This window comes from Nuphar pumila, chromosome 15 (assembly GCF_984573655.1).
Source record: "Nuphar pumila chromosome 15, dmNupPumi1.hap1.1, whole genome shotgun sequence".
Classification (NCBI taxonomy): Eukaryota; Viridiplantae; Streptophyta; class Magnoliopsida; order Nymphaeales; family Nymphaeaceae; genus Nuphar; species Nuphar pumila.
The window spans coordinates 45,228,720-45,252,636 of record NC_143263.1 but is presented as its reverse complement, the minus strand read 5'-3'; the positions used below and the strand labels follow the sequence as shown (position 1 = coordinate 45,252,636).

The window sequence follows — 23,917 nt, the reverse complement described above, 5'->3', positions numbered from 1 at the left end:
TTTTACAAATGAAAAAAATTCTAAGGTCTTGGATTTTGTGTCCAGGTCCAATGCAGAACCGAGAAAATTGCTCCAAATAAAAAAATGTCTGATCCCTTTGTAGTGTTGGATTAGATCAAAAGTTTCCAAGCCTGATACATTTGCACCCTTGGGGGAGGATGACTGGGGATCTGGATAACCCTCCTGCGTTGATTTCCAAAGACATTATAGGGCATGTTTGCTTTGGTCACATATGAGATAAACAATCACAGATTATAAAGTATAAGCTGTGATTGTTGGTCACAAGGTCAATTCGTAACCAACTTTCACAAGATTCAAAGACAAAAACATTCTCATCTAGCAATCACAATCACAACTTGTACTTTTCTCATGTTTCAGCAACCTTGTGATTGTGATTTACAACAAAAGGATTTTGAGAAAATCCAAGAATCACAGGGCAATGCAAGCATGCCTAGGGATTTCAACGGGTCAGATGTAACCCGATATCCGACCTAAATCCAATTAGTTAGATTCGGTAATCAAATCCAGATCTGATTGAAATTCGGATTCGGTATTAATTTTGCACTAGCCAGATCTGGATTCTGTTTTATCTTTTTCCATCATATTCCAAATTCGATTAAGTCAGATTTGGTAATGCCTAGATCCGATCCGAATCCGACCCATTGACAGTCCTAAACATGCCCTATGATGTTTGGGAGCTGGTAGTTGCATGCTAGAATCTCAAAAGGGATTTCAAATTCAAAGTACGGGGAATGCCAAATCCTTCAAAACCTAACTTCTGGATTTATCAAACATCAGTTTTATCATTTCCTTACCAAATACCAACTCCCAAACAGAGAGAGAGAGAGAGAGAGAGAGAGAGAGAGAGAGAGAGAGAGAGAGAGAGAGAGAGAGAGAGAGAGAGAGGTTTTGAAAGGTAACTAGGTGAGGATCCTGTTTCAAATATCTGAAACATCAGGCATTTAACCAAAAAAAAATTGATAGGACTTTTTTTGTATTGAGATTATTTTTTCGAACAAACTTTTCCTACAAAATACTTTCCCTCCCAAACGTGCCCTTACAAAAAAAAACTGATTCGGAGTGGATTTTCAAAATTGACCAATCACTTGTCTGACTCAGTCAAAGACTTGGCTCGTTTATTATTCGAACCGAGTTGCAATTACATGACAAAATTTGGGCATTAAGCACCTGATGGCCCTCCATCAGGCCTTGGGCCTCACAACTGACTGGCCCTGTCCCCATGATGGAGGGTGATCAGCTGCTTAATGCACAAATATTTGTGCAATCATATTACACTTGATCTTTTCACTATTGGCAGTTTTCTGTAATGTAATCGAGTGAGGATCACTGATCCGATTCTTTGAGTCTCTGACCGGTTCATGATCACTGATCCGGTTCGCATCTCACCAGCTATTTATACTGACAGGGAGTATAGAGATCAGTGTATATATATATATATATATATATATATATATATATATATATATATATATATATATAGAGAGAGAGAGAGAGAGAGAGAGAGAGTGCTGGAAGGAGGAAGAGGGGAAGGGGAGAGGGAGAGGGAGAGGGAGAGCAAGAGAGAGAACGTGGCGTTGCCTCATGCACTTCGACCTCCAAAGTACATTATCAATCGCATCTTCAACCAACTCAATTTTGTTGTCCTCCATTGCTCCCTCGTCTGCAAGTACCTTCTCTCTCTCTCATAAATATTCTTTCTGGGGTTTTATTCTTGATTGAAATCCCGTAAAGAAATCGTTTCTATTTTCTTATGGTCAGTTTGCAGTGTTGGACATATGGATCGGGTCTAACCCATTGGGTGACCCGGTTTAACATTAAAAGAAGGTAGTGGGCTAATGGGCATGATTGTTGATAAACCATTTACAACTGTCTGTGACTTATGATGGAAGCTCTATAGACATCAAGGGAAAGCCATGTATTTCTTTGGTCATGTTAGATAAAAACATAGTCATGAGGGTCACTGGGCACGATTCATGAGTTACCAGGCCCCAAAGACATTGGTACGTTGGGGTAGGATCTTTCAATCTAAAGGGTTCTAGTACTCATGGAGCACTTCCTCATGCGTTGTGGATTGCTGTCTGAAGAGAACATGGTAGAAACTATGCTGCAAGCTTGCTTTATTACAATATGTAATATATGCAGAAAGTTAATCCATTCATTGACCAGAGCACTTATCAGATGGTTCCATTAACATATTATGACATAACATCATGGATGATTCATGTGACTCAGATTTTGTTATGCTGCTGGTTAACTTGTCCTTCAGAAATACTGGGCTTTGGCAAAGCTCAGTATTTCAAAAGAAACAAATAGAAACACATACCAGTAATTTCGGGAGTGTGAGCTTCCTCTAGTGAATCCATCTGCACAGCACCAGGAACCACTGTTGGACTAACTGTTGCATGGTCAGCTACAGCAAGTTAGCAACCTTGGCCACCCGAAATTTGAATAAAAGCATCAGTAGTGTATTCCACACCATGCTTTGTAAAACCACTATCTGAACCAGTAAGGCAGCGGCATAATCACCATACATGGCCTTTAGGAATGGGATCCCCATTACCAGAGTGTTTGTCAGTGTCAACAGAGAAAACCCAGTTATCAATCAATCAAAATTACCTCTAGTGCTAAGTTTGACCCAGTCTGTTAGTGCAAGGACTAGAAGTTTCTGCAAGGAATCTGAGATTATGAATTTGACATTCATCTGGTAAGGGTTGTTCTTGGAAATCACATCGAATGACAGTAAGGGGATAACAAACATGGCCACAAATCTATTTATTCCAGAACACTGATCTGGAGTGACGAGGTTCCACCATTTTACAGAAATGTAGGCCAAAATCATGGCTACGTAGAGTGGCACTGTTGCTGTAACAACATGGTAAACATCTGCAGCAGAAATCATTGGCTGGGAAAAACTAGATATTTTGTTTTACATGGCCTGTTTCATTCATTGACAGTATTTATATCAGCTTCTTGATCTTGTTAACCATTAGAATGTAGGCCATGCTCATGGGCATTTCTTTTGGCAGAACAAGAAAATAACTCTGTATATTCTATTTTTTCTTTCCCTGGTATTGCTCAAATGATTCCGTTGATTTTAGTAAGGCAGTTTTGTCCTTTTATAGATTTGTTGATCAAAAAGGGAAAAAAACTGAAATCTAAGATTCTCATTGGTGTTAACAAAATATTCTGATTTTTCTATATTGGCAAGGCAACTATTTTTAGTTTTAGCACAATTCAAGCTATCTTTCAATTGCCATCATCCCATTTTGGTAGATGCGGACCAGAAGAAAATGCTGTTAAATCCCACCAAAATATCTAGAGAAAAGAACTGGCTGTACTCATTGGGCATCCCTATTTTTTTTTCTGAAAGAAACTTCTAAAACACCGCACAGGTTCTTTTGATTTATTTACCTGACTAAAGTTGAAATCAGAAGGGACAGAATTGGCACAGATATGTTCAAGATGTCTTGCAGATTTTCCAATATGATTTAGGTTTTCTAACGATTTATGCATGAAAAGATATCTTGTTAATTATGCAGTTCAAAAGACAAGGATGTGACTGAGCCTACAAGAAAGAGCTACTCAGTAATCCTGTGGTTAGTAAATAATTCTTTTAAAATCTTCTTTTATAGGATAAATGACACTCATCTTAAATTTAAAGTTGACAATAATATTCCCTTGGTACAATTGTCATTGGAGAAAGGTGATGGTGTCATCTAATATTGGGAGCTATTTGTTCAAAAGATCTGTTAGCAGAACTAAAATTTAATGTCATTATACCGCTTTAGATTTAAAACTTTTGTTACTGTTCTTTTCATACATTTGCTTAAGCATTGAAAAGTATAATCTTGTGTTGTGAGAGTACAAGTTGCAACTCTCGAATTTCATTAGCAACATCATTAAATAATAATAGAACCTTATAAAAATCCTTTAGTGTTATCTGATCAATCTGTGCAATGGCGTGCTTTTATATATCTACATTTTCATAGTATGAGAGAACAATAACTTTTTTTACTAATTTGAATTGCATATTTATGTTAATTACAATGACAGATCTATCTGGGATCGTTAGCTGCCTTTTCTGATATCAATGTTTCAGGTCTTAGTGCGTGGTGAAGAATCCATGTTGGTTGGAATAAAGGAGTAAACTCATGGATTAGAAAGACACTAAAGTAAAAGATCTTTAACAGTGAAGAAGTCTTTTAGCGAAAATGGTTAAAAGAATGGGAATATGTGCACCATGGAATTTACTCTATATGGGAAGTTTTCATTATTAAGGCATGTATATCTGTACCCATTTCATCTTTTTTAATAACCAAGCTAGAGATGGGAAAACATGCCTTGTTTCAGATAGTTTATTTAGTGTCCTCTCAAGGTGGTATTGTGACGCATAAGCAAGATATTTTAAAGCTTGAAAATTGGCAGGTCAAATTTTTTATAAACATTCAAGCATCCAAAAATCATGATTTTTGTCGAAAAAACATTATCTGCAGATGTGTTCAACATGGTCCATTTAAAAGGAATTAGACTGTTGGATCATGTTTTTTTGACGAAAGAAAAAGAATTTTAGACGCTTGAATAGTTTCAAAAACTCTGAGCCATCAATTTACAAGCTTTAAAAAATCCTGCCTATGCATCGGAATCGGATGATTCAAGAGTGAGTCCCTTTAAAGCCAAGTAGATCACATTTGTATGGTCAGATTTAAGGGAAAAAACAAACAAATAAAGAAACCCATGAAAATCTCAGTTCACACTCTAGTTCTCATATTTTCAGTTCACCTATTCTTAGTGGCCCTAGGTAATAATATGCATTTAAAATGCTCTTTAGATTATACGGATAGGGTTTGGAATTCCATTTTCTCAGCCAGGCATACTCATAACCTGAACCAAACAAGCCTGCTTGTTGTCTGAGCGGGTTTAGGTGCACCTTGATGGATCAGATATCTGACCTGTTGACAGCCCTAATTGGACCACTGCCAGCCTTGTCCAAACCCAGTAATGCCTGGTATGTCAAGCTGGGTATAAGCATTAAGCACACATTGTGTCCGGTCCAACATAAGCACCGAGCCAACCCAGTGACCAGATGTGGTACCTGACCCGGTACCTGCACCTGCAGCACCTAATTGATATGAGAGAGAGAGAGAGAGAGAGAGAGAGAGAGAGAGAGAGAGAGAGAGAGAGAGAGAGAGAGTGAGAAAGAGTCAACCGCAAAAAAAAAAAAATTGACAAAATAATATTACACTTGGAACAATCTCTCTCTCTCTTGTGCAGCAAGTGTTTATGTACAAAATTACAAACTTAGCAGGCACTATTTTTTAAGTCATTTTGAAACCATAGATGTGATCTACCTGCTCTATTTAGTGGGAATCAGCATTTGGATCGCCAGAATTTCCCGTGATTGAAGAATCAACGGCTCTAAATGCATTAAATTTACGGGACTCAAGAAAGCATGTTTTTCATAAAAAAAAAACACCATCCAAGGGTCGATTCTTACTAATTTAAGCATAGATCAAGGCAAAACAACTTGCATTATAAGATTCCAACTAGATTGTACATACAAACTATGGTGTCAAATATATGCTCTTATTTGATGATCAGTGCTCTAAAATAATGTGTCAGATTAGGGTTGGAGGTCCCATATATGGAATCTGGTCCATTTGTACCCCTGGGCAGGGCGTTCAATTAGTATCATTAATGTCCTCAATGAATCATCTTTCCTCTAATCCAAAAAATTATGCCAAGTTTTTATAGACAGAGGAACACCAACTGAATTAATATTGTCCAAATTAAGCTTCGTTTCTTCTGTTCCTGGACTACATATGGGCCCAAATGTTCTGATTGATCCGATTGCCCTTCGCTCCATCATAGCCAAAGAGGCACTATCCATATGGCTATCAATGGACAACGGTTCAGGAATGACCAGATACCAACTAAGATCCAATCGGATGGGCACCCTTGTCTGATTTATGAAGTTTTAAACCAGACCCAGGTCCCACTTGAAATTTGATTAAGAGCCAGAAGTTTCCATTGGAAAATATAATAAAATAAAGATTTAAAACGGTCCAGTTTGCGCTATCGGGATCAGGACCCATGTCTAGCAGTTCCGGGGCTTAGTAGCAACACCTCAAAGATGGACCGGGTTCCAGAACCACAAATAAATCCAGATCAGTTCCAGGCTTCCAGCCCGTCAAGATGAATGATAATCGATGTGATGTGATCCGTTATCCTCTTCACTATCCACTTCGAAGATGGACGGGACTCGTTTCTCAATCTACAACATGGGTGGCACTTGATGGCTCAGCTGGGTAACCCTCCTCCAAACCATTTTGATTGTTAATATCGTGTCGAATTACGGAGCACTAGGGTTGTCAATGGGTTGAGTTTGTATTGGGTAGCAGGCAGATGCGTTTTGGTGGACCTAGGTTTAGGGCTTAACGTTTAGGTGAGTTGGGTTAGGTTTGGGTTAAGTGGAGGATCAAGAATTAAAGCAAATAAAAAATAATAACACCAGAAAGGAAGAAAGTACAAGGGTCACATGGTTTTAGAGAGGCTTCTAGAGGAGACACCTCATCTGGGTTTCACTTGACTTTGATGAGGAAAGCGACCAAGGGGTGCCACTTGGATGAGATGGATCCACGGCTCAAGTGGCGTTTCCTTAGAGGTTGTCCCTTACGGGTGATAAGCTTACTTCCATTATTTTGAGTTTGGGTGATGAATCCAAATCGGCTTATCTTAGATCCGTTTGCATGATTTAGACCTTCGTCAAGCTCACCCGGAACTTGGTCTGCATCAGTAGCCATCGATTATGGCTATAAAAAATGAGACCTGAATATTTTTTGGGTTCAGATGAACCCAACCTGAGTAATATCCGGGCCGGGTTTGGGTTATGATTTTTGCTATATATCTGACCCAATCCAAACGTTTTATATGCAATTTTAGTGAAAGTAAACTTCTAAAATTATATGAATCCGGGTTTGAGATTTCATGATGTGACCTGGTAAATGTTATTTGGCCGGATTCGAGTATACATTGATGTGTCTGATACCCGACCCATTGACTGCCATCTCAAGAAGAGTACGGTACGGATTGCTGGTGAAGGCTGGCATAAATGTACCATCCGCTAGCACCTCGGAGATGGATGTCTGTCATGGCTGGTGACAAACGTGAATTGAACGGCTGGCAATTTCTCAAGGAGAAATTGAATTTTTGACATTTCCGTTTTTATCTAGAAAAATTTGACAAAAGATGAAATGATAAAAGACAAAACCTATGAACAAAGAATAAAATTAGATAAACACGTGAAAAAATAAAACAGATGTTTCCTATATTTTGTCAATAAAACCAATATATTTCCATTTAAGCGATAAATATCATTCTATACATTTGAAAATATCGCAACATTTTAAGCATTTTAACCGGCCATAAAAACAGCTGACTTTTCCTGAGATTTTCAAAATTAACATCGCAATGTTACTCACCATGATGTGGTGTATGGAATCGAGCATAGTGAAAAACAGAAAATTAGTCCGTCATGAATTTATCGTGGGAAATTGAACTTTTTATATTTCTCATATTTTTCATCTCAGAAAATCTTAACACAAACAGCATAACTGAAAGTATAAAAAATGAAAAACATGTGCAAAAATACACTAAACGTTTTTACAAGATTTTATCAATAAAGATCGCAATCTTTCTATCTCAATGAGAATATCACGTTATTTTGGTTAGTTTGAACGGCCGCTAAAATATGACTTTTTCTGGTGACCTTTTCAAAATATCTCTGATATTTGTAGGAGTGTCAACGGGTCGGGTTTGGTTCGGATCCAGGTGGAATCATACTTGAACCAGATTTTTGAGTATGGTATTGTGTTCGGACTTGGGTCTTATCGGGTCCACTGTAAGAAAAACCATACCCGGACCAGATAAGAACTTCATGAACTAAACCCGTTTCATACCGGGTAGAACCATATATTTTGTCATTTTTACATTAAAAATTTGCGGGTCTTAATTGAAACTTGGGTCAGGCCCGAGTCTGGTATAAAATTTCACAAACTATACCCGGGTTCATGTATTAATCAGACCTTCAGTTCCGAACCCAAGTCTTAATCGGGTCATCTTATTTATCACCATACCCGGATCCTGTAGGGTTTGGTTCGGGTCAGGGACCTATAAAGTCCGGGTATGGTCAGGGTATAAATCAGGCCCGTTGACACCCCTAGATATTTGTCACGATGGGAACCGAGGGACGCGTTTATCACCGTTCAAGCACCGTTATGCCATGCTGGATCATCTACGATATCACTGTCAAACAGCTCCGCGGCCTCCTCTTTGTCCTCACCGTTCAACGGTGGTCATCAGTCACACGTGTCAATTCTTTTGGATTCTCTTTGGCCTTTTTTTCAGACCTTCGACGAATGACATCCATTACACGTGCGAGTTTGCCGCGTAAAAGGACCTAAATGTTTAAGAGAATAGCGCCATTATCTTCAAAATCTACATTTATTGCCCTTACAGTTGGAAACGGGTCAAGTACCCGACCCGTACCCATTTCAAGTATATATGGGTATTTCTGTTGCCAGGAATATGTCATACGCAAGGTTGGGAAACTAGATGAGCTGCTCCTGGGTTGGGTCGTGTTCGACTTGTAAAGAGCTCCTTCAAACTTGTAAAAGAGGCTCGGCTAGCAGGGCACGACCAACGAGTGTTCGATTCAACTTGTGTCTTATAGGCTCACTAACTAGTAACAAATACGTTTTATGTATATGTCATATCGTAGAGTATAGATGGTTCAAGTGTTTAACTTAATCAGACTGTTCGACTTAATCAAACTGTTCTTGCTTTTTAGGGGGGAGGGTTTAAATATCGACTGCCAAAATCTCGTTAGATTTTGATTTTTTTGTAAATCTTGCATTTTTGACAAAAAAATTTACAAAAAACTGTCAATATTTTCGAAAAATGGTCAGGTGATTCTTCGCTTTTTTTTTTTTGTGATTTAAAAAAAAATATTGCTAATAGTTGTCATACTGCTTGCAAGCAATGAGTTTATACTTCAAATCTTATTGCTCATCTTTGAGACAATATATTTATTTTATAAATGAACCTTCAAGCTTGGCTTAGTAGTTTTAGAGTCCAATTTCTATTATTTTCAATTTAAAAGTTTTTTTTTTGTTAAGTAGCTACCGAACTCAGCTCATCTAACTCGGTTTCACAAGGCAAATAAGTCAAGTTCAATTCATTTGGCTCATTTACCAGCCTCAGATAGCCCAAGTAAATATGGATATAGTTGTCACAATTACTGCTCAAACATGAAAACAAACTGGGTGTAATTTTGCAAACCATCTTGTGCTTTTCTATTAAACAAATAATCAATGACATCAAAATTTAATTATTTTCTTTGATTAAATAATGGTCAACTCAATGATTGTAAGATTAATTATGAAAAAATAAGTGAACTTTGTAGAAGAACCAAAAAGTTGGGTAAGTTAGGTTAAGTCTCCCTTGCTTGCAAAAGTACACCAACTTAGTCCTTAAACCAAAGGGAGACAAGACTTATATCATTTGATCATGATGACATGTAAATCGATATAAACATGTGAAGTATATGGGTTTCAAACTTGTGATTAGGTGTGTTAACAAGTTGGGTTTAGTTCAGGCTCCCGTGGAACCTTGCTTCAATTTTTTAGTATGGTATTGGGTTCGGACTTGGGTTTAATTGGACTCGCCAAAAGAGAAACTATACCCGCTCGTGATAAGAATTGCATGAACCAGACCCGGGCCGTACTTAATAAAATAATAAATTTTATCATTTTTACTTTGAAAAATTATGGTCTTAATAAGAGCTTGGGTGGGGCTCGGGTCTGGTATAAAATTTCACAAAGTATACCCACATTCATGTATTAATCGGACCTCTGGGTCCAGACCCAGGTCTTATTTATCACCATATCGGGACCCTATAAGGTTTGGTAAAGTTCAGGTCTGGGTAAACCCGACCCATTGTCACCCTTGTTAATATTCGTGAGTCGCCTTTTGCCAAATGAGCCGAGACCCCGTATGCCTTTTAACTCTAGTTTTTTTTTCTCGCTATAATTCACGTATGTTTGAATCCGTGTGAAGCACAATTGCAAACATATAAACCACTTTCTATTTTCAAAAAGTAGGGTGCCAAAGATTCTCTTAGAAAGAGGAATGAGACAAATTTTCATGTAAAAGAGCATTTATAATAAGTGAAACTTAAAGCATGTTTGATATGCAAGACACACCCGAGAGGGGACAGACGTAACTCTGCTCGGGCGCTATCCTGCATTGGATACGTGTGGTGTGTAGCGTACAAGACAGGACAAAGCGTGTCATGTGCGACGCGTCGCTTTATAAAGCGTTACACAAGTCCAAGACAAGTGACACACCTTCTGCCAACGTGGACATATGGAATACTTTTCTGACTTGGGGAAGTAGTTTACTTCTTTAGGTGGGAAAATGTTTCACAAGTTTGTCGGCGTGCTCTCCACGCATAAAAAGAGGTAATTACATATAGGCATCTGGTGTATGGTGAATTAATATTTAGATGCCTAGTGTCTTAGATATTTACAGGAAATGATTCACTTTCCAAAAATTTCTTCAATTGGTTGCTTGTATTACTTTTACTCTTAGATTTTTTTTTTTAGTTGAAGAAACCGCCCTAGGTGCAAAGACCTAGCCGCATAGGTTCAACCTGCCAGACGTACTACAATCTCTGTTTTGACATGAAACTCTGAAGGCTTACCCTTCAACCCCAGGGAGACACCAAGCTTTGGCTTACTTAAGAGGTGACACTCATGGGATTGACTGCCTGTCAAACAGTCTAACCCCTATCCCACTAAGCCAAATCCTTGTGAATGTCATTTTGCGCCCAATTATTTCTAAAAAATAGGAAACCGCAAAAATAACATTAAATAATCTCAAGATAAAAAATATAATTTTGAGTAATTAACTTAAGTTAGGTTATATAAAAGCTAATTCAGCCTCAACCGTCTAATAAAGTAAATTGCTGTAAAAACCGTGTTTATTATTTTTTCTTGAATCTAACCTTACTAATTATCCACATGATTGGTTTTATAAGAACCCGCTCTTGAATCATCCAATTTTGATGCGTAAATGAGATTTTTTAAGGCTTTAAAAATCAATGGTTCATATCTTTGTAAATATTAAAGCATTCAAAAATCACAATTTTTTTCATGAAAATACACTATCCAATGGTTGTTTTTTAGCAAATTCACCGTGCCGATCACATCCACATGGTTGATTTTGCAAAAAAAGTGTTGGAAATATCCATATTTCTAGTTCTCATATTTCAATTCTCATGTTCTAATGACTCTTATTTTAGATATTTAAAAACCAAAGTAGTTAAATATAAAATTTACCATAAGTTAGGCGCCTATACGTAAATTACCTTAAAAAACTTTATATCTAATGAGGCCGTTTTTTCTTTTTCTCAAGAAAGAGTTTGGTACGACTCTCCTTTTATGACTCTATCAATGAACTGTTATATAATCCCATGCGGTAGAATGACAAAACAGTAAAACTTTGCCATAATAAGGGGCAGAAAAGTCTTTCCAATGAGAGCGCCCTTTATTACCATACTACGGAGCCTTTTGGATGTCCTCAAATCTTTTTGGCCGCCACTGTTGTTAATAAGTATCGCTAGATTTAAAATTCCCACATTATTCCTGTCATCTTACTCAATGACTAATGAAGCCATTCAACTCGTGGTGTTTTCAATTTTAAATAACGAGTCATCGACTTTAGCCCCCTTTGAAATTAATGTCTAACTAACTTGGCTCATCTAAGCCAAGCAAATCTTTCTAATTCGATATTTACAAAAGCTTAGTGACTTGCCTAACTCATATATATAGAGTTTTTTTTTGGGCCATCTCCCAAGTAGAAGATTTTCTTATAAGAAAAAGAAAAATAGAAACCGAAGCCGAAGCTTGGCGACTCTCTGGGGTTGAGGTTAAGCCTTCTGTCTGAGTTTTACGTTGACATACTTTTTCTTTGGAAAGGCAAGCTGGGGTTAGGCAGAACCCTATCAGTTATCTATTAAGCCCCACGTGGCAGAGGGATTCCAGAACCTGGGCCTTCAGCTTGGCACAGGACCCCGCCACCACTGTACTCATGTGGCAACGAGCATAAGGTGGCATACTTTAAATTAAAATAAAAATTATTTGAAGTTTAGTATGAGTCAATTAACAAGACAAACTTAACTATACCTATAATCATGTTTAAGTCTACATCACAAGGACACTAAGAAATGGACACCAGATAGACATAAATTTTCATTATAAATAGTATACATGAGGACGCACCACGCGAACAAAATAGTTTTGAAAGCACCGTGTCCAGTCAAAAGAACCACGTATGACACTTTGGTGGGTTAATCCATTTATATCTTAATCACATCTAATAAAAAAAACAACAACAAAGTAGTAAAGGAGCTGTATGTCCTTTTCGGAAGCAGTGTTTGTTTCCGTCCCGAAAGCAAAAAGTCATGTACTTTTCGGTCATTACACCTCTCTCTTTCAGGTGAACCTGATCAGAATATACGCTACGAGTTTTATCAATGATGAGTCATCCCTCCTCTCCCTATAAATACCCTGTTCATTCACCCAAAATTGCGGAAAATTTTATCCAAAAATAAATAAATAAAAATGATGACACCTCTCCCAAGTTCCCAACTATAGAGCGCGAAGAAGAAGAAGAAGGAATAATTTTCCCTCCGATTTTTCTGTTGAATTTCTGTGGATCTCTTTTTCCCCTGAGAGCTCGGCAAGATTCTGATGGCGACTCTGAGAGTGATGCCTCCGTTGCACCAGTTCCGGAGATCGAGCCCTAGGTTTGTCCACAAACTGGGCGGATCGAGGATTTCCGGCGTCAGCTTCTCCCCGAAAGTGCCGGATTTCGGGTGTTTCTGTAAGTTTAGGGGTAGGTTCAGGGTCAGTGCGGGCCTCGCGGAGGCGTTCGTTGAAGCGGCGGAGGCGGCCGCGTCGGAGGACGTCGTCTTTAGGCATACGTATCCGTTGAAGGTCGTGCAGAAGGTATCTGAATGAATTCTCGTTTTTTTCCCTTTTTTTGTCCGATTTTCCGTCGATGAGGACAACGATGATGATGATGAGAATTTGTTAGTTATTTTAGGTTTTTAAAATTTGTTTTATTTGTTTTGAGTTTAGATCCGTCGATGATGATCATCGATGGCGACGGTTTGAATCTAATTGTTATTGATCATGATGTTTCACCGGAATCTGATTGCTATTAATGATGCTGATGATGAGAAGTGGAAATTAATTGAAGAGACACTTGAATTTAATTGCTAATGATGGTGTAGGAAGACCTAGCGAATTGCCTGATGACAATTATGATGATGGTAAGGTCCTCTTTTGATGCATATAGTACATGCAAGTCACTTCAGTGGAGTTGCAATGAAGTGGCTATCGGGATGAAAATCGTGCCTGTTATGCTTGCCTCTCACAGTATGTGTGTGACCCAAGTAGTTAGAACATCCTAACTAAAGCTTCAGCTTAGGTATAGTCACAGACATAGATGCAACATATACGTTATGCATGTCGGGAAAATTAGCTTGCTGAATATGGACAACTTTATTTAACAGAATTCTGATTTGGATCTTCAAACATTTGTATATAGCATGCCAATTACTTCAGATTCATTAAGATGCGTTGGTGGCTTCTGCATCTCTACATGCGGTAAACTCACTTAGAGTAGGCAATTTGTATTATGAGAAGCAAATCTGTATCATCGTTAGGGATCGCAAAATTGTCCAAGGAATCCACGGAAGCGTTCCTTTGTTTATTTTGACTGGATGCTGACATCGCTATCTGGTCTTTGGAATTCTACAGGGATTTACTGATCAGCCTTGCACTTTTAGTTTTAGGCAACCTTTTCCTATTTCTATCTGCTGAATATCATCACCATTAATGCATCAAATAATTTTGTAAATAACAAGCTTTTAGATTTTGGATTCTCTCTATATGGTGCACCATGTGCTCCTACACCTAATCATGTCTGTTTTGATCCAATGGCTGTGATCATTCAGAAAAAGATGCATTGCATTTATGAGAATATTACATGGAACAAAAGTGACTGAACCTATGTTGAATTCAATAATCTGATAAAGATGCATAGTTGAAAAGGTGCTCCATATTAAATGTAATGCATCTTTTTATCAAAATCACAACTGGTGGATTCAAACAGATCCAATGGACTTGATCTCTCTCTCTCTCTCTATATATATATATATATATATGGGATAAAGTTCACTACAATTGATTGTAAATAAAATTGATTTAGCAAACCCTTTTTTTTTTAAATATTTTTGTTTTTTGGTCACATCTAACACCATAGATGTGATCTACATGTTTTATCTAATGGAAACCGGCTTTTGGATCGCCGGAATTCAACCTGTATGTAGGTTTTCTTGGCAATCCAAAAATCATTGGCTATGAATGCATCAATTTTCCTGACTAAAAAGACATGCTTTTTCATCCAAAAAACATGATCCAAGGGTCGATTCCTACTAAATTGACCATGTTGAACACATCTATGAGGTTAGATCAAGTCAAAACAACTTGCATCATGAGATTCCAACTAGATTCTAGGTACAATCGACTGTAGCGAATATAAATCCTATATATATGTATATATGTATGTATGCATGTATCTATGTATAATCTTTTCTACCATAATGTTTTCTTGATGATCACTTCTAATTGAGACTGCCGAATCTTACATTAAGTCAGCAAAGTTGATCCTTTTAAACCATTAGATACAAAATTCAAACTTGTATGCTTTCATAGCTTACCATTCTGGCCTTAAACAATAGTAGAAACAGAATATCATATGGAGTTTATCTGGGCCAGAAATGGGCCTGCAAGGGCAACATTTGGGACAAAACTTGGGTAGGTATTTTTCGCATTGATGTGATCACTATTCACTCTTAAATATTAATAAATAATTGGTTTCTTTTTCTTACATTCAGAAGGTTGTGCCCCTTAATGGTATAATGTACTGTTAAATGACAGTTTTTTGCATTAATCATAACTTTGACACCAGTTTATTGCTTTCTAATGTTGAATCAGAACATGTTCGCAGAGAAATGTGGACATGAGATTGGAGAGTGTAGTGTGCACATGCATGTTGGTTTTGTAGACATCTGTGTCAAGACGTCATCTCATTTTTATTTATTGCATCATTTGTGTAGGATCAATTCTTTTGTTCTGGTTGTCAGTCATGCTTTACTATCTTCTGAATAGAAAGTTTTTATTGAATTTAATAGGTAGAGGGGAAGATATCTGTGAGGGTAGATAATGGAAAGGATGATTTGAATTGGAAGCTTACTATAGGATGCAATCTGCCAGGAAAGTGGGTCTTGCATTGGGGTGTTACTTACTGTGATGAACTTGGCAGGTACATTCTCTTGCTTAAAATTTGTTTGTCTTTAGTATTTAACTTAATACATTTTCATTACCTTATTCGGGAACTTAACCTCTTATTGTCATGCTTAAATTATGTTGCCACTAGAATGGAAATCAAGAATCAGAGCTTTTTATGTTGTTCTGGAATATTTATGCCTTATTTTTTTCTTTAATTGGCTTGATTTAACATAAAGTCTTTAACTGAACATAGTTGCAAAATCTCTTGTACTGTGCATTTGCAATGGGATGGTGGTATGTTGAAAATTAACAATAGAATATGTTCTTTCTTTTTGTACAGTGTTTTGATGTGTAGATCCATTTCTTTCTTTTTCTCTAAAGTTGGCCCTCTTTATAGATTTTGAGTTCTCTAATTCTTTTTCTTTTTCTAGTGAATGGGATCAACCTCCTGCTGAGATGAGACCTCCAGGATCAATTCCTATTAAGGTATGTCTGAATGAGAGGATTTCACGTGCCGAAAGTTCTAGAAAAGATTTAGATCATTGTAATGAAGATAAATTTTTTTATAGATATATAAAAGTAGCTTTTAATGCACTGACCTGGAGATGCCAATTATCATTTTAGTTTCTACCTTGTATGTAGCAGTCAAAGTTTCTACCTTGCAGTAGGCTGGTAGCAACATGCTTCTAAGATAGGGGTTGATTATAAAATAGGAAAAACATCACCACTATCAATTTTTGCTTCAATTTGCTCTTGTCAGCTCTTTTTCGTCTTGGTGGCTCTAGAAACATTTATCTTTTTGTGCTTTTAGGACTACGCAATAGAGACACCTTTGAGTCAAACACCATCATCTGTGGAAGGGCAAGTACTTTATGAAATTCAGATTGATGTCAGCAGTAACCACTCAATTGCAGCTGTACATTTTGTTCTAAAGGTTTGGCATCTCTCTCTCTCTCTCAGATTCATATACATGTCCATGCATTTCCATGTCATTTTCATTTTTTTATGCATCCTATGCTTTCTGTAGGAAGAAGAAACAAGGGCTTGGTATCAATATCGAGGGAGGGATTTTAGAGTGCATTTTATTGACTGTGTTGAGGATGATGGTGGTACTGCCTCTGATAATAATGGCTTTAAGATATGGCCAGGTGAATTGCAGTATTATTCTCACTTCTCTTTGTACTTCAGCAAGAGTGTTTTTCACGTTTTGGGTTTGGTCTAGAAACTTGGTCACAAATGTGGATTTACAATAATATTGCCAAGGTTTTTTCTTGGGAGAATTGGAAAGGTGATTTTTATTGGGAAGATTGCAAGGAAATATAACAGATCATAAATAGTAAAAATTGGAAATTTTGCAGATTTGAATTTCTTATAAAAAATTGGAAATCTCAAAAAATGTGATGATACTATGTGGTATTTTTGTTGTTCTGTTCTTTTTTATTGTCAATTTATTGCAATCCTTTACATTTTCTTTTTATATTTTTAGTAAGAATCCTTTGATAAAGACAATGTATTGAAATGAATGCAGCATATTGTGAAAGTATCTCCAACAAGATACTAATATCAAGACCTTAATATTCTTGATATTGAACCCACCACGAAAGCACAATAAGAACACTTGTGCACAAAAAGCACAACCCACAAATAACTCACAAATGCACAAAGGCATAAAATAATGGAATCAATTTATTGAGAACTTGGGCTTTGACTCAAAGCCATGAAGAAATACAAAGGGGAGAACCCCTATTTATAACATCACTAAAGGGGGCCTTGGAGGGGCTCCACCCATAGTCGTTGGAGCCCCTCCAACGGTCACAAATGTGACCGTTGGAGAGGGCCCAACGACTATGTTGGTGGCCCCCCCAAGGTACCTTTTAGGTACAAATCCAAAAAAGAAATAAAAAGAACAAAAATAAAAATAAAAATAAAAGAAACATAATTACAGTCACATCCGAAAAGTGAATGTGCGCAAAAATAGGGAAAAGACTAAACTACCCTTATGACACAATAAATAGAAATATATATTTTATATATATATTTGAGTAGATACATATACATATATATTAATATATGTATATGTATTACCATATATATATAAAATATATATATTACATAATATGATTAATGTACATAATTTAACACCCCCCCTCAAACTTAGGGCAGGATGACCGAGAGTTTGCTAAGAAGGAAGTTGAAGCGCGGAGCACACAAGGCTTTAGTGAAGAAGTCTGCCAACTGATACTCGGACGTGACATATGGAAGGTCAATGATTCCTTGGAGATACGCCTCCCGAACATAGTGACAGTCCATCTCGATATGTTTAGTCCGCTCATGAAAAGTGTGATTTTTAGCAATATAAATCGCACTTTTGTTGTCACAGCAAAGCTTGGTAGGCCCTTCAATTTTGATTCCCATATCTTCCAGCAACTGATGAATCCAAACAATTTCCATGGTAGTAGTTGCCATGGCACGATATTCAGCTTCAGTTGATGATAGAGATACCTTTTGCTGCTTCTTGCATCTCCATGAGATCAATGAGTCTCCTAAGAAAACACAAAAACCAGTGATGGAGTGACGGTTATTTGGGTCACCTCCCCAATCAGAGTCAGTATAAGCAATTAATTTTAACTCAGAACAGGAAGACAAAAAAACTCCCTTATTAATAGTGTGCTTTAGGTATCTCACGACACGCAAGATAGCACCCATGTGAACAGAAGTTGGTGCATGCTGAAATTGGCTTGCCGTATGCACCGCATGTGAGATATCGGGTCTGGTGATACTTAGATACATCAACAAGCCTACTAGTTGCCTGTAGGGAGTAGGATCGGAGAGAGGAACACCATCATCAATCTTCATTTTTGCTCCTACTATAGCAGGAGTTTCACAAACTTTATCATCTGTAATACCTGACCTGTCAATAATCTCAGATGCAAGCTTAGTTTGAGACAAAAAGTACCCTCTATGAGAGTATGCAACCTCAATACCCAGAAAATAAGTTAAGAAACCCAAATCAGACATTTCAAACTTATCCTTTAATATGGACTTTATGCTTTTAATCCCTTTAGAATCACTCCCAGTAATAAGCATGTCATCCACATATAGCAACAGAATAACAATCCCTGCATTAGACTTTCTAACAAACAAAGCAGTATCAGTAAAGCATGATGAAAAACCATTATCTAACATTACAGAGTTAAACCTATCATACCAAGCTTTGGGAGCTTGTTTTAAACCATACAGTGCTTTCCGAAGACGAATCACTTTCCCTTTAGGATACTCCATTCCAGGAGGAACATCCATATATACTTCTTCGTTTAGATCTCCGTTTAAAAACGCATTCTTAACATCCATCTGATAGATGTTCCATTTGTTTATTGAAGCAACAGTTATAAGACATCGGACGGTGACCATCCGAGCAACGGGGGCAAAAGTCTCCTCATAATCAATCCCATATTTTTGACCATACCCTTTTGCAACTAAGCGGGCCTTATATCTCTCAAGAGACCCATCACACTTAGTTTTGACTTTAAACACCCATCTACACCCTATTGCTTTCTTATCTTTAGGAAGGTCTTGAAACTCCCAGGTTCTTGCTTTCTTTAGGGCTTCAAGTTCATTGTTCATAGCAACTATCCATTCTGGGTATTTACGTGCTTCCTCAAAATCCCTAGGTTCTATGTACGAGTGAATGGCGCTTAGACAGGCTCTATATTTTGGTGAAAAAGACTCATATGAGATGAACCTAGAAGGGGGTTTTCTTGATCTTTCGGTCCTACGAAGATTTCCTTCACTTGAAGGGGTAGACTCACTATCATATCTTTCGAGAGCACTTCTAAAAGTACTCCTATCTCTATGAGAGTAGGTTATAGGATCTCTATGTGGTTCTTCATTAATGGATTGATCAGTATGAGATTCAACATTTAGATTTGTTTCATCATCGCTAGTATCATCATCTTCAGTTAACAAATCAAACAGAAAAGAATAATCTATATTCTCATCATTAGTTTCAAGTTTTTCGAAACCACTAACATTTTCCAAGAAGCTTACATTTCTGGAAACATAAAGTTTATCACTCTTAACATCATAACAGCGAAAACCTTTATGAGTTTCAGAGTAACCAAGAAAGGCACAAGGAATGGCCTTAGGGGAGAGTTTGTCATTTTTATCAGTAAGGACAAAACATTTACATCCAAAAACCCTTAACCTGCTATAATCAGGTTCTTTTTCGTATAATTTTTCAAACGGGGAAATCTTGTTCAAGTTTTTAGATGGAAGTCTATTTATGAGATAGACAGAGGTAAGAGCAGCCTCCGCCCAGAGTTTTTTCGGTATATTTTGAGAAATAAGCAAGGTTCGTGTGGTTTCAATAATATGCCTATGTTTTCGTTCAGCCAACCCATTTTGTTGGGGGGTTTTGGGACAAGATTTTTGATGAAGAATTTCATAGTTTTCAAGATAGCTTTTAAATTCATTGGAAATGTATTCGCCACCTGAATCAGTTCTAAAAATTTTCAAATTTCCATTGAATTGATTTAAAACCATCATATGAAATGTTTTGAAAGTTGAAAAAACTTCATATTTATGTTTAAGAAAATATATCCAACTAAACCTAGTGAAATCATCCACAAAGATAACATAGTACGAAAAACCTCCCTTGGATATCACCGGAGCTGGACCCCATACATCGGAGTGAACGATTTCAAAAGGTTTTGTTGTAAACATGGATCTTTGAGGAAAAGGAAGACTTCTCATTTTTTCAAGAATACATTCATTACAAACAAAATTTTCATTACAAAGATTCTTAACAAAAGGCAAATAAGAGATTTTAACAATGTTGGGATGACCCAATCTCTTATGCCATACATGAATATCTTTGTTTTGAGCAACATTACAAAATTGATTCTTGGGAATTTTAAGAAAATCAACATAGTAGAGGTCTCCTCTCCTAGAGCCTTTCCCAATCAATTTCCCGGACTGGCGATCCTGTATCCAACATTTATTAGAAGAGAACTTTATATCGCAACCATAGTCCGAGAGTTGAGAAACAGAAAGTAAATTTAAGTTTAGTTTTGGAATAAAACGAATTTTTGGGATAAAAAAATGTTGTTTTTCAAAATTACCCATTCCTTTAATTTCAAGAGGGGTTCCATCCGCGGTTGAGACAAAAGATGGAAGGCGATTTTCAGAATAATTAGAGAGAAAACAATGACTTGGAGTCATATGAAACGAAGCACCAGAATCAAGTAGCCAAGATGTCTTACCAAGAGAGGAAGAAGATGACATGGCGGCTCCAGAAGTGCCTCCTTTGAGAAGAGGTTGAAGAGCATCCATAATTTGATGAAGCGAAAGAGGTTCATTCGATGTTGAAGGCCGTTCCTCCGATTGGGATGCTAAAGCCGCGGCGAGGAATTTCTTCCATTTAGGACAATTTGGTTTGATATGTCCCGGTTCTTTACAAAAATGGCAAGTTAATTTGCTATAATCTCTCTTGCCATATCGATCATTTTGCCCTTGATTTTTGAAATGGGGCGGTTTGTAGGTCTTCAAATTATTACCGGGTCTTGACACGGCATTGACCACTTCATAGTCATTTTGAGAAGGTGTAGCAAGAATGCTTGGGTTATTTTTACTAATCCCCATACGTGTTTCCTCACCACTTAGCTTGGTGATGACATCTTCAATAGATGGGGAGGTAAAAGCCGATAGAAGGGAGGACCGAATTTGCTCAAATTCGGGTCTAAGACCATTTAAGAAGTTGAAGAAACGATCTTCCTCAAGTTGTTTGTGCCTTAACTCAATAGCTTCTCCACTCCATTTTGGTTCGAGCATGGCAAGCTCGTCCCAAATAGATGATAATTCGGCAAAATATTCCCGAATAGATAAATCATTTTGTTGAAGAGTCAAGGCTTTCTTTTGGAGGTAGTATTTGTGAGACAAGTCCCTTGACGTATACATTTTTTCAAGGTATAACCAAGCTTCGGAGGCCCTTTTAAATTTGATGATGTTGGCATTGATCTTGGTTTCAACGGACGAAAAAATCCAAGACAAAATTTTGAAGTTCTTCATTTCCCACTCATCATGCCTTTTGGAATATTCTTCTAAGGCCTTTTGTCTATCTTCTCCTTCAAGAATTTTGATTTCCCCTTTCTCTATAATAGAAAGCTTGGGTTCGGGTTCCGATATGGATCCTTGAACATAACCCCAAAGACCTTTCCCTTTGATGTGGGCTTCCATGTTGCCGGCCCAAACATGGTAGTTTGAACCACTAAGTTTAAAACCAAGAGAGAAGTGAGAGTCTTTTTCACCGATTATGGAGAAGAGAAGATGAAAAATAAAGCGTACCTTAACGGATTTTCAACCTTTTCTTGACAAAAGTTGCTTCTAAAATATTGCCCGGAGCAAATGCTTTACTCAAAAACTTCACTAGCTTGAGGGCACGATTTTCGAGGTGCTTCACAAGAGGCGAAATACACGATCTTCTTTCTTCCAACGAGGCTCTGATACCATGTGAAAGTATCTCCAACAAGATACTAATATCAAGACCTTAATATTCTTGATATTGAACCCACCACGAAAGCACAATAAGAACATTGTGCACAAAAAGCACAACCCACAAATAACTCACAAATGCACAAAGGCATAAAATAATGGAATCAATTTATTGAGAACTTGGGCTTTGACTCAAAGCCATGAAGAAATACAAAGGGGAGAACCCCTATTTATAACATCACTAAAGGGGGCCTTGGAGGGGCTCCACCCATAGTCGTTGGAGCCCCTCCAACGGTCACAAATGTGACCGTTGGAGAGGGCCCAACGACTATGTTGGTGGGCCCCCCAAGGTACCTTTTAGGTACAAATCCAAAAAAGAAATAAAAAGAACAAAAATAAAAATAAAAATAAAAGAAACATAATTACAGTCACATCCGAAAAGTGAATGTGCGCAAAAATAGGGAAAAGACTAAACTACCCTTATGACACAATAAATAGAAATATATATTTTATATATATATTTGAGTAGATACATATACATATATATTAATATATGTATATGTATTACCATATATATATAAAATATATATATTACATAATATGATTAATGTACATAATTTAACACATATGCCCTAGTATGATCTAATGAAACTCTCATTCTTGTCTTTCTATGTTTTATTTATTTGATGTTTCTAATAGAATGACTAAAATGACATGGTTAACACATCATTAGCCTGATTCTCTCTCTGAGAGTCTGAACCACTGTTATGCTGTTGGCAGCTTTTGACCAGGTGTCGAACATATTGCGTAAAACAAAAGCATCGCAATCGAAAGGTCAGGGAGAGAAGAAGATGATTAAGCGAAATGAGGGAATCTGTGATGAGTACCCCATTGTAAAAGAAACAATTGTTAACAATTCTTTGAGCATTTCTGTTCAGGAGAGCAAAGAGATGGATAAAAGTATTGTATTTTTTAATACTGATCTTTCTGGTGATGTCATTGTTCACTGGGGTGTTTGCAAAGACAGCAAGAAAATATGGGAAGTCCCAATTGGTCCTCATCCTCCAAAGACACAGATTTTCAGGAAAAAGGCACTTCAAACTTTTTTGCAGGTCTGTATATGGATGCTCTTAATCCACTGGTATTGTTTTAGATATCCTTCAAAAGGAACTGAACAAATATTTGACTAATGCTACAGTTTATTTGGTGAAGGTGCTGCCTTTTGGACTTCTGTGAATAATTACAATTTTAAGTTTTGATTCATCTAAAAAATTGGAAACTGGCACCTTTGCTATCCTTATTTACTCCAAGTTGTGATGTATGTTTCATTGAATTCATAATATTTAGTATAGCAATGAAAAATATCCTTACTTTGTTACAAAAGCTAAAGATATCAATATGTTGCAACAATTGAGGGCATCTTTTATTAGGTATTGCGTATCTGCATCTCCGCGCATTCTTATGTTATTGACCACTTTTATGTTTGTTCATCATAGTTTGCAATTATGGGAGATCATAATTCTTGTGCAAGTTGTAGTTGTTTATATTGTTAAATTTATGGACCATTTTAATGAATTTGGGCTATATCCTTATATCTTTGAGATATTAAATTCTTTTATATTTTTTTTATTCTTGCAGATTACTCTTTAAGTCTTGTGAATTACTGGAATGCATTTCTGGTTTCAGTTTTTGATGTTGTTATCTAGGAAAATACCAAAAAGACATTTAAAATCAAGAAAGATATAGCTCTTTATTTTGCTCTGATGGTAGAAATCTGGACAATTCTATCTCCAATGGATGTAAAGTGCCCCTGCAGAAAGCTTTGACGAAGTGTCTTTTTATAGTATATTCCATTGCAATCAGTACTAGTGAACTTTAAAGTAGAATTAGAAGAAATACTCGTGGAATGGCTGCTATGTTTTGGTAGCATGTTGAGATTGATTAGTGCTTAGGACTATATGCATGATGTTGTGCTTCTTATAGCTTGGTAG

General features: G+C 37.0%; 1 protein-coding gene across 1 annotated transcript in view; it reads left to right on the top strand.

Annotated features, from left to right (window-relative positions):
* The first annotated feature begins 12,667 nt into the window (after positions 1 to 12,667).
* Positions 12,668 to 23,917, top strand: part of LOC149815299 (alpha-amylase 3, chloroplastic-like) — an 83,343-nt gene continuing 72,093 nt past the window's right edge. The window contains exons 1-6 of the mRNA XM_089989958.1: positions 12,668 to 13,088; positions 15,341 to 15,471; positions 15,869 to 15,923; positions 16,249 to 16,371; positions 16,465 to 16,585; positions 22,707 to 23,038. Coding sequence (XP_089846084.1) covers positions 12,831 to 13,088; positions 15,341 to 15,471; positions 15,869 to 15,923; positions 16,249 to 16,371; positions 16,465 to 16,585; positions 22,707 to 23,038 — 1,020 coding nt within the window. The 5' untranslated portion in view covers positions 12,668 to 12,830. The remainder of the gene's footprint in view (positions 13,089 to 15,340; positions 15,472 to 15,868; positions 15,924 to 16,248; positions 16,372 to 16,464; positions 16,586 to 22,706; positions 23,039 to 23,917) is intronic.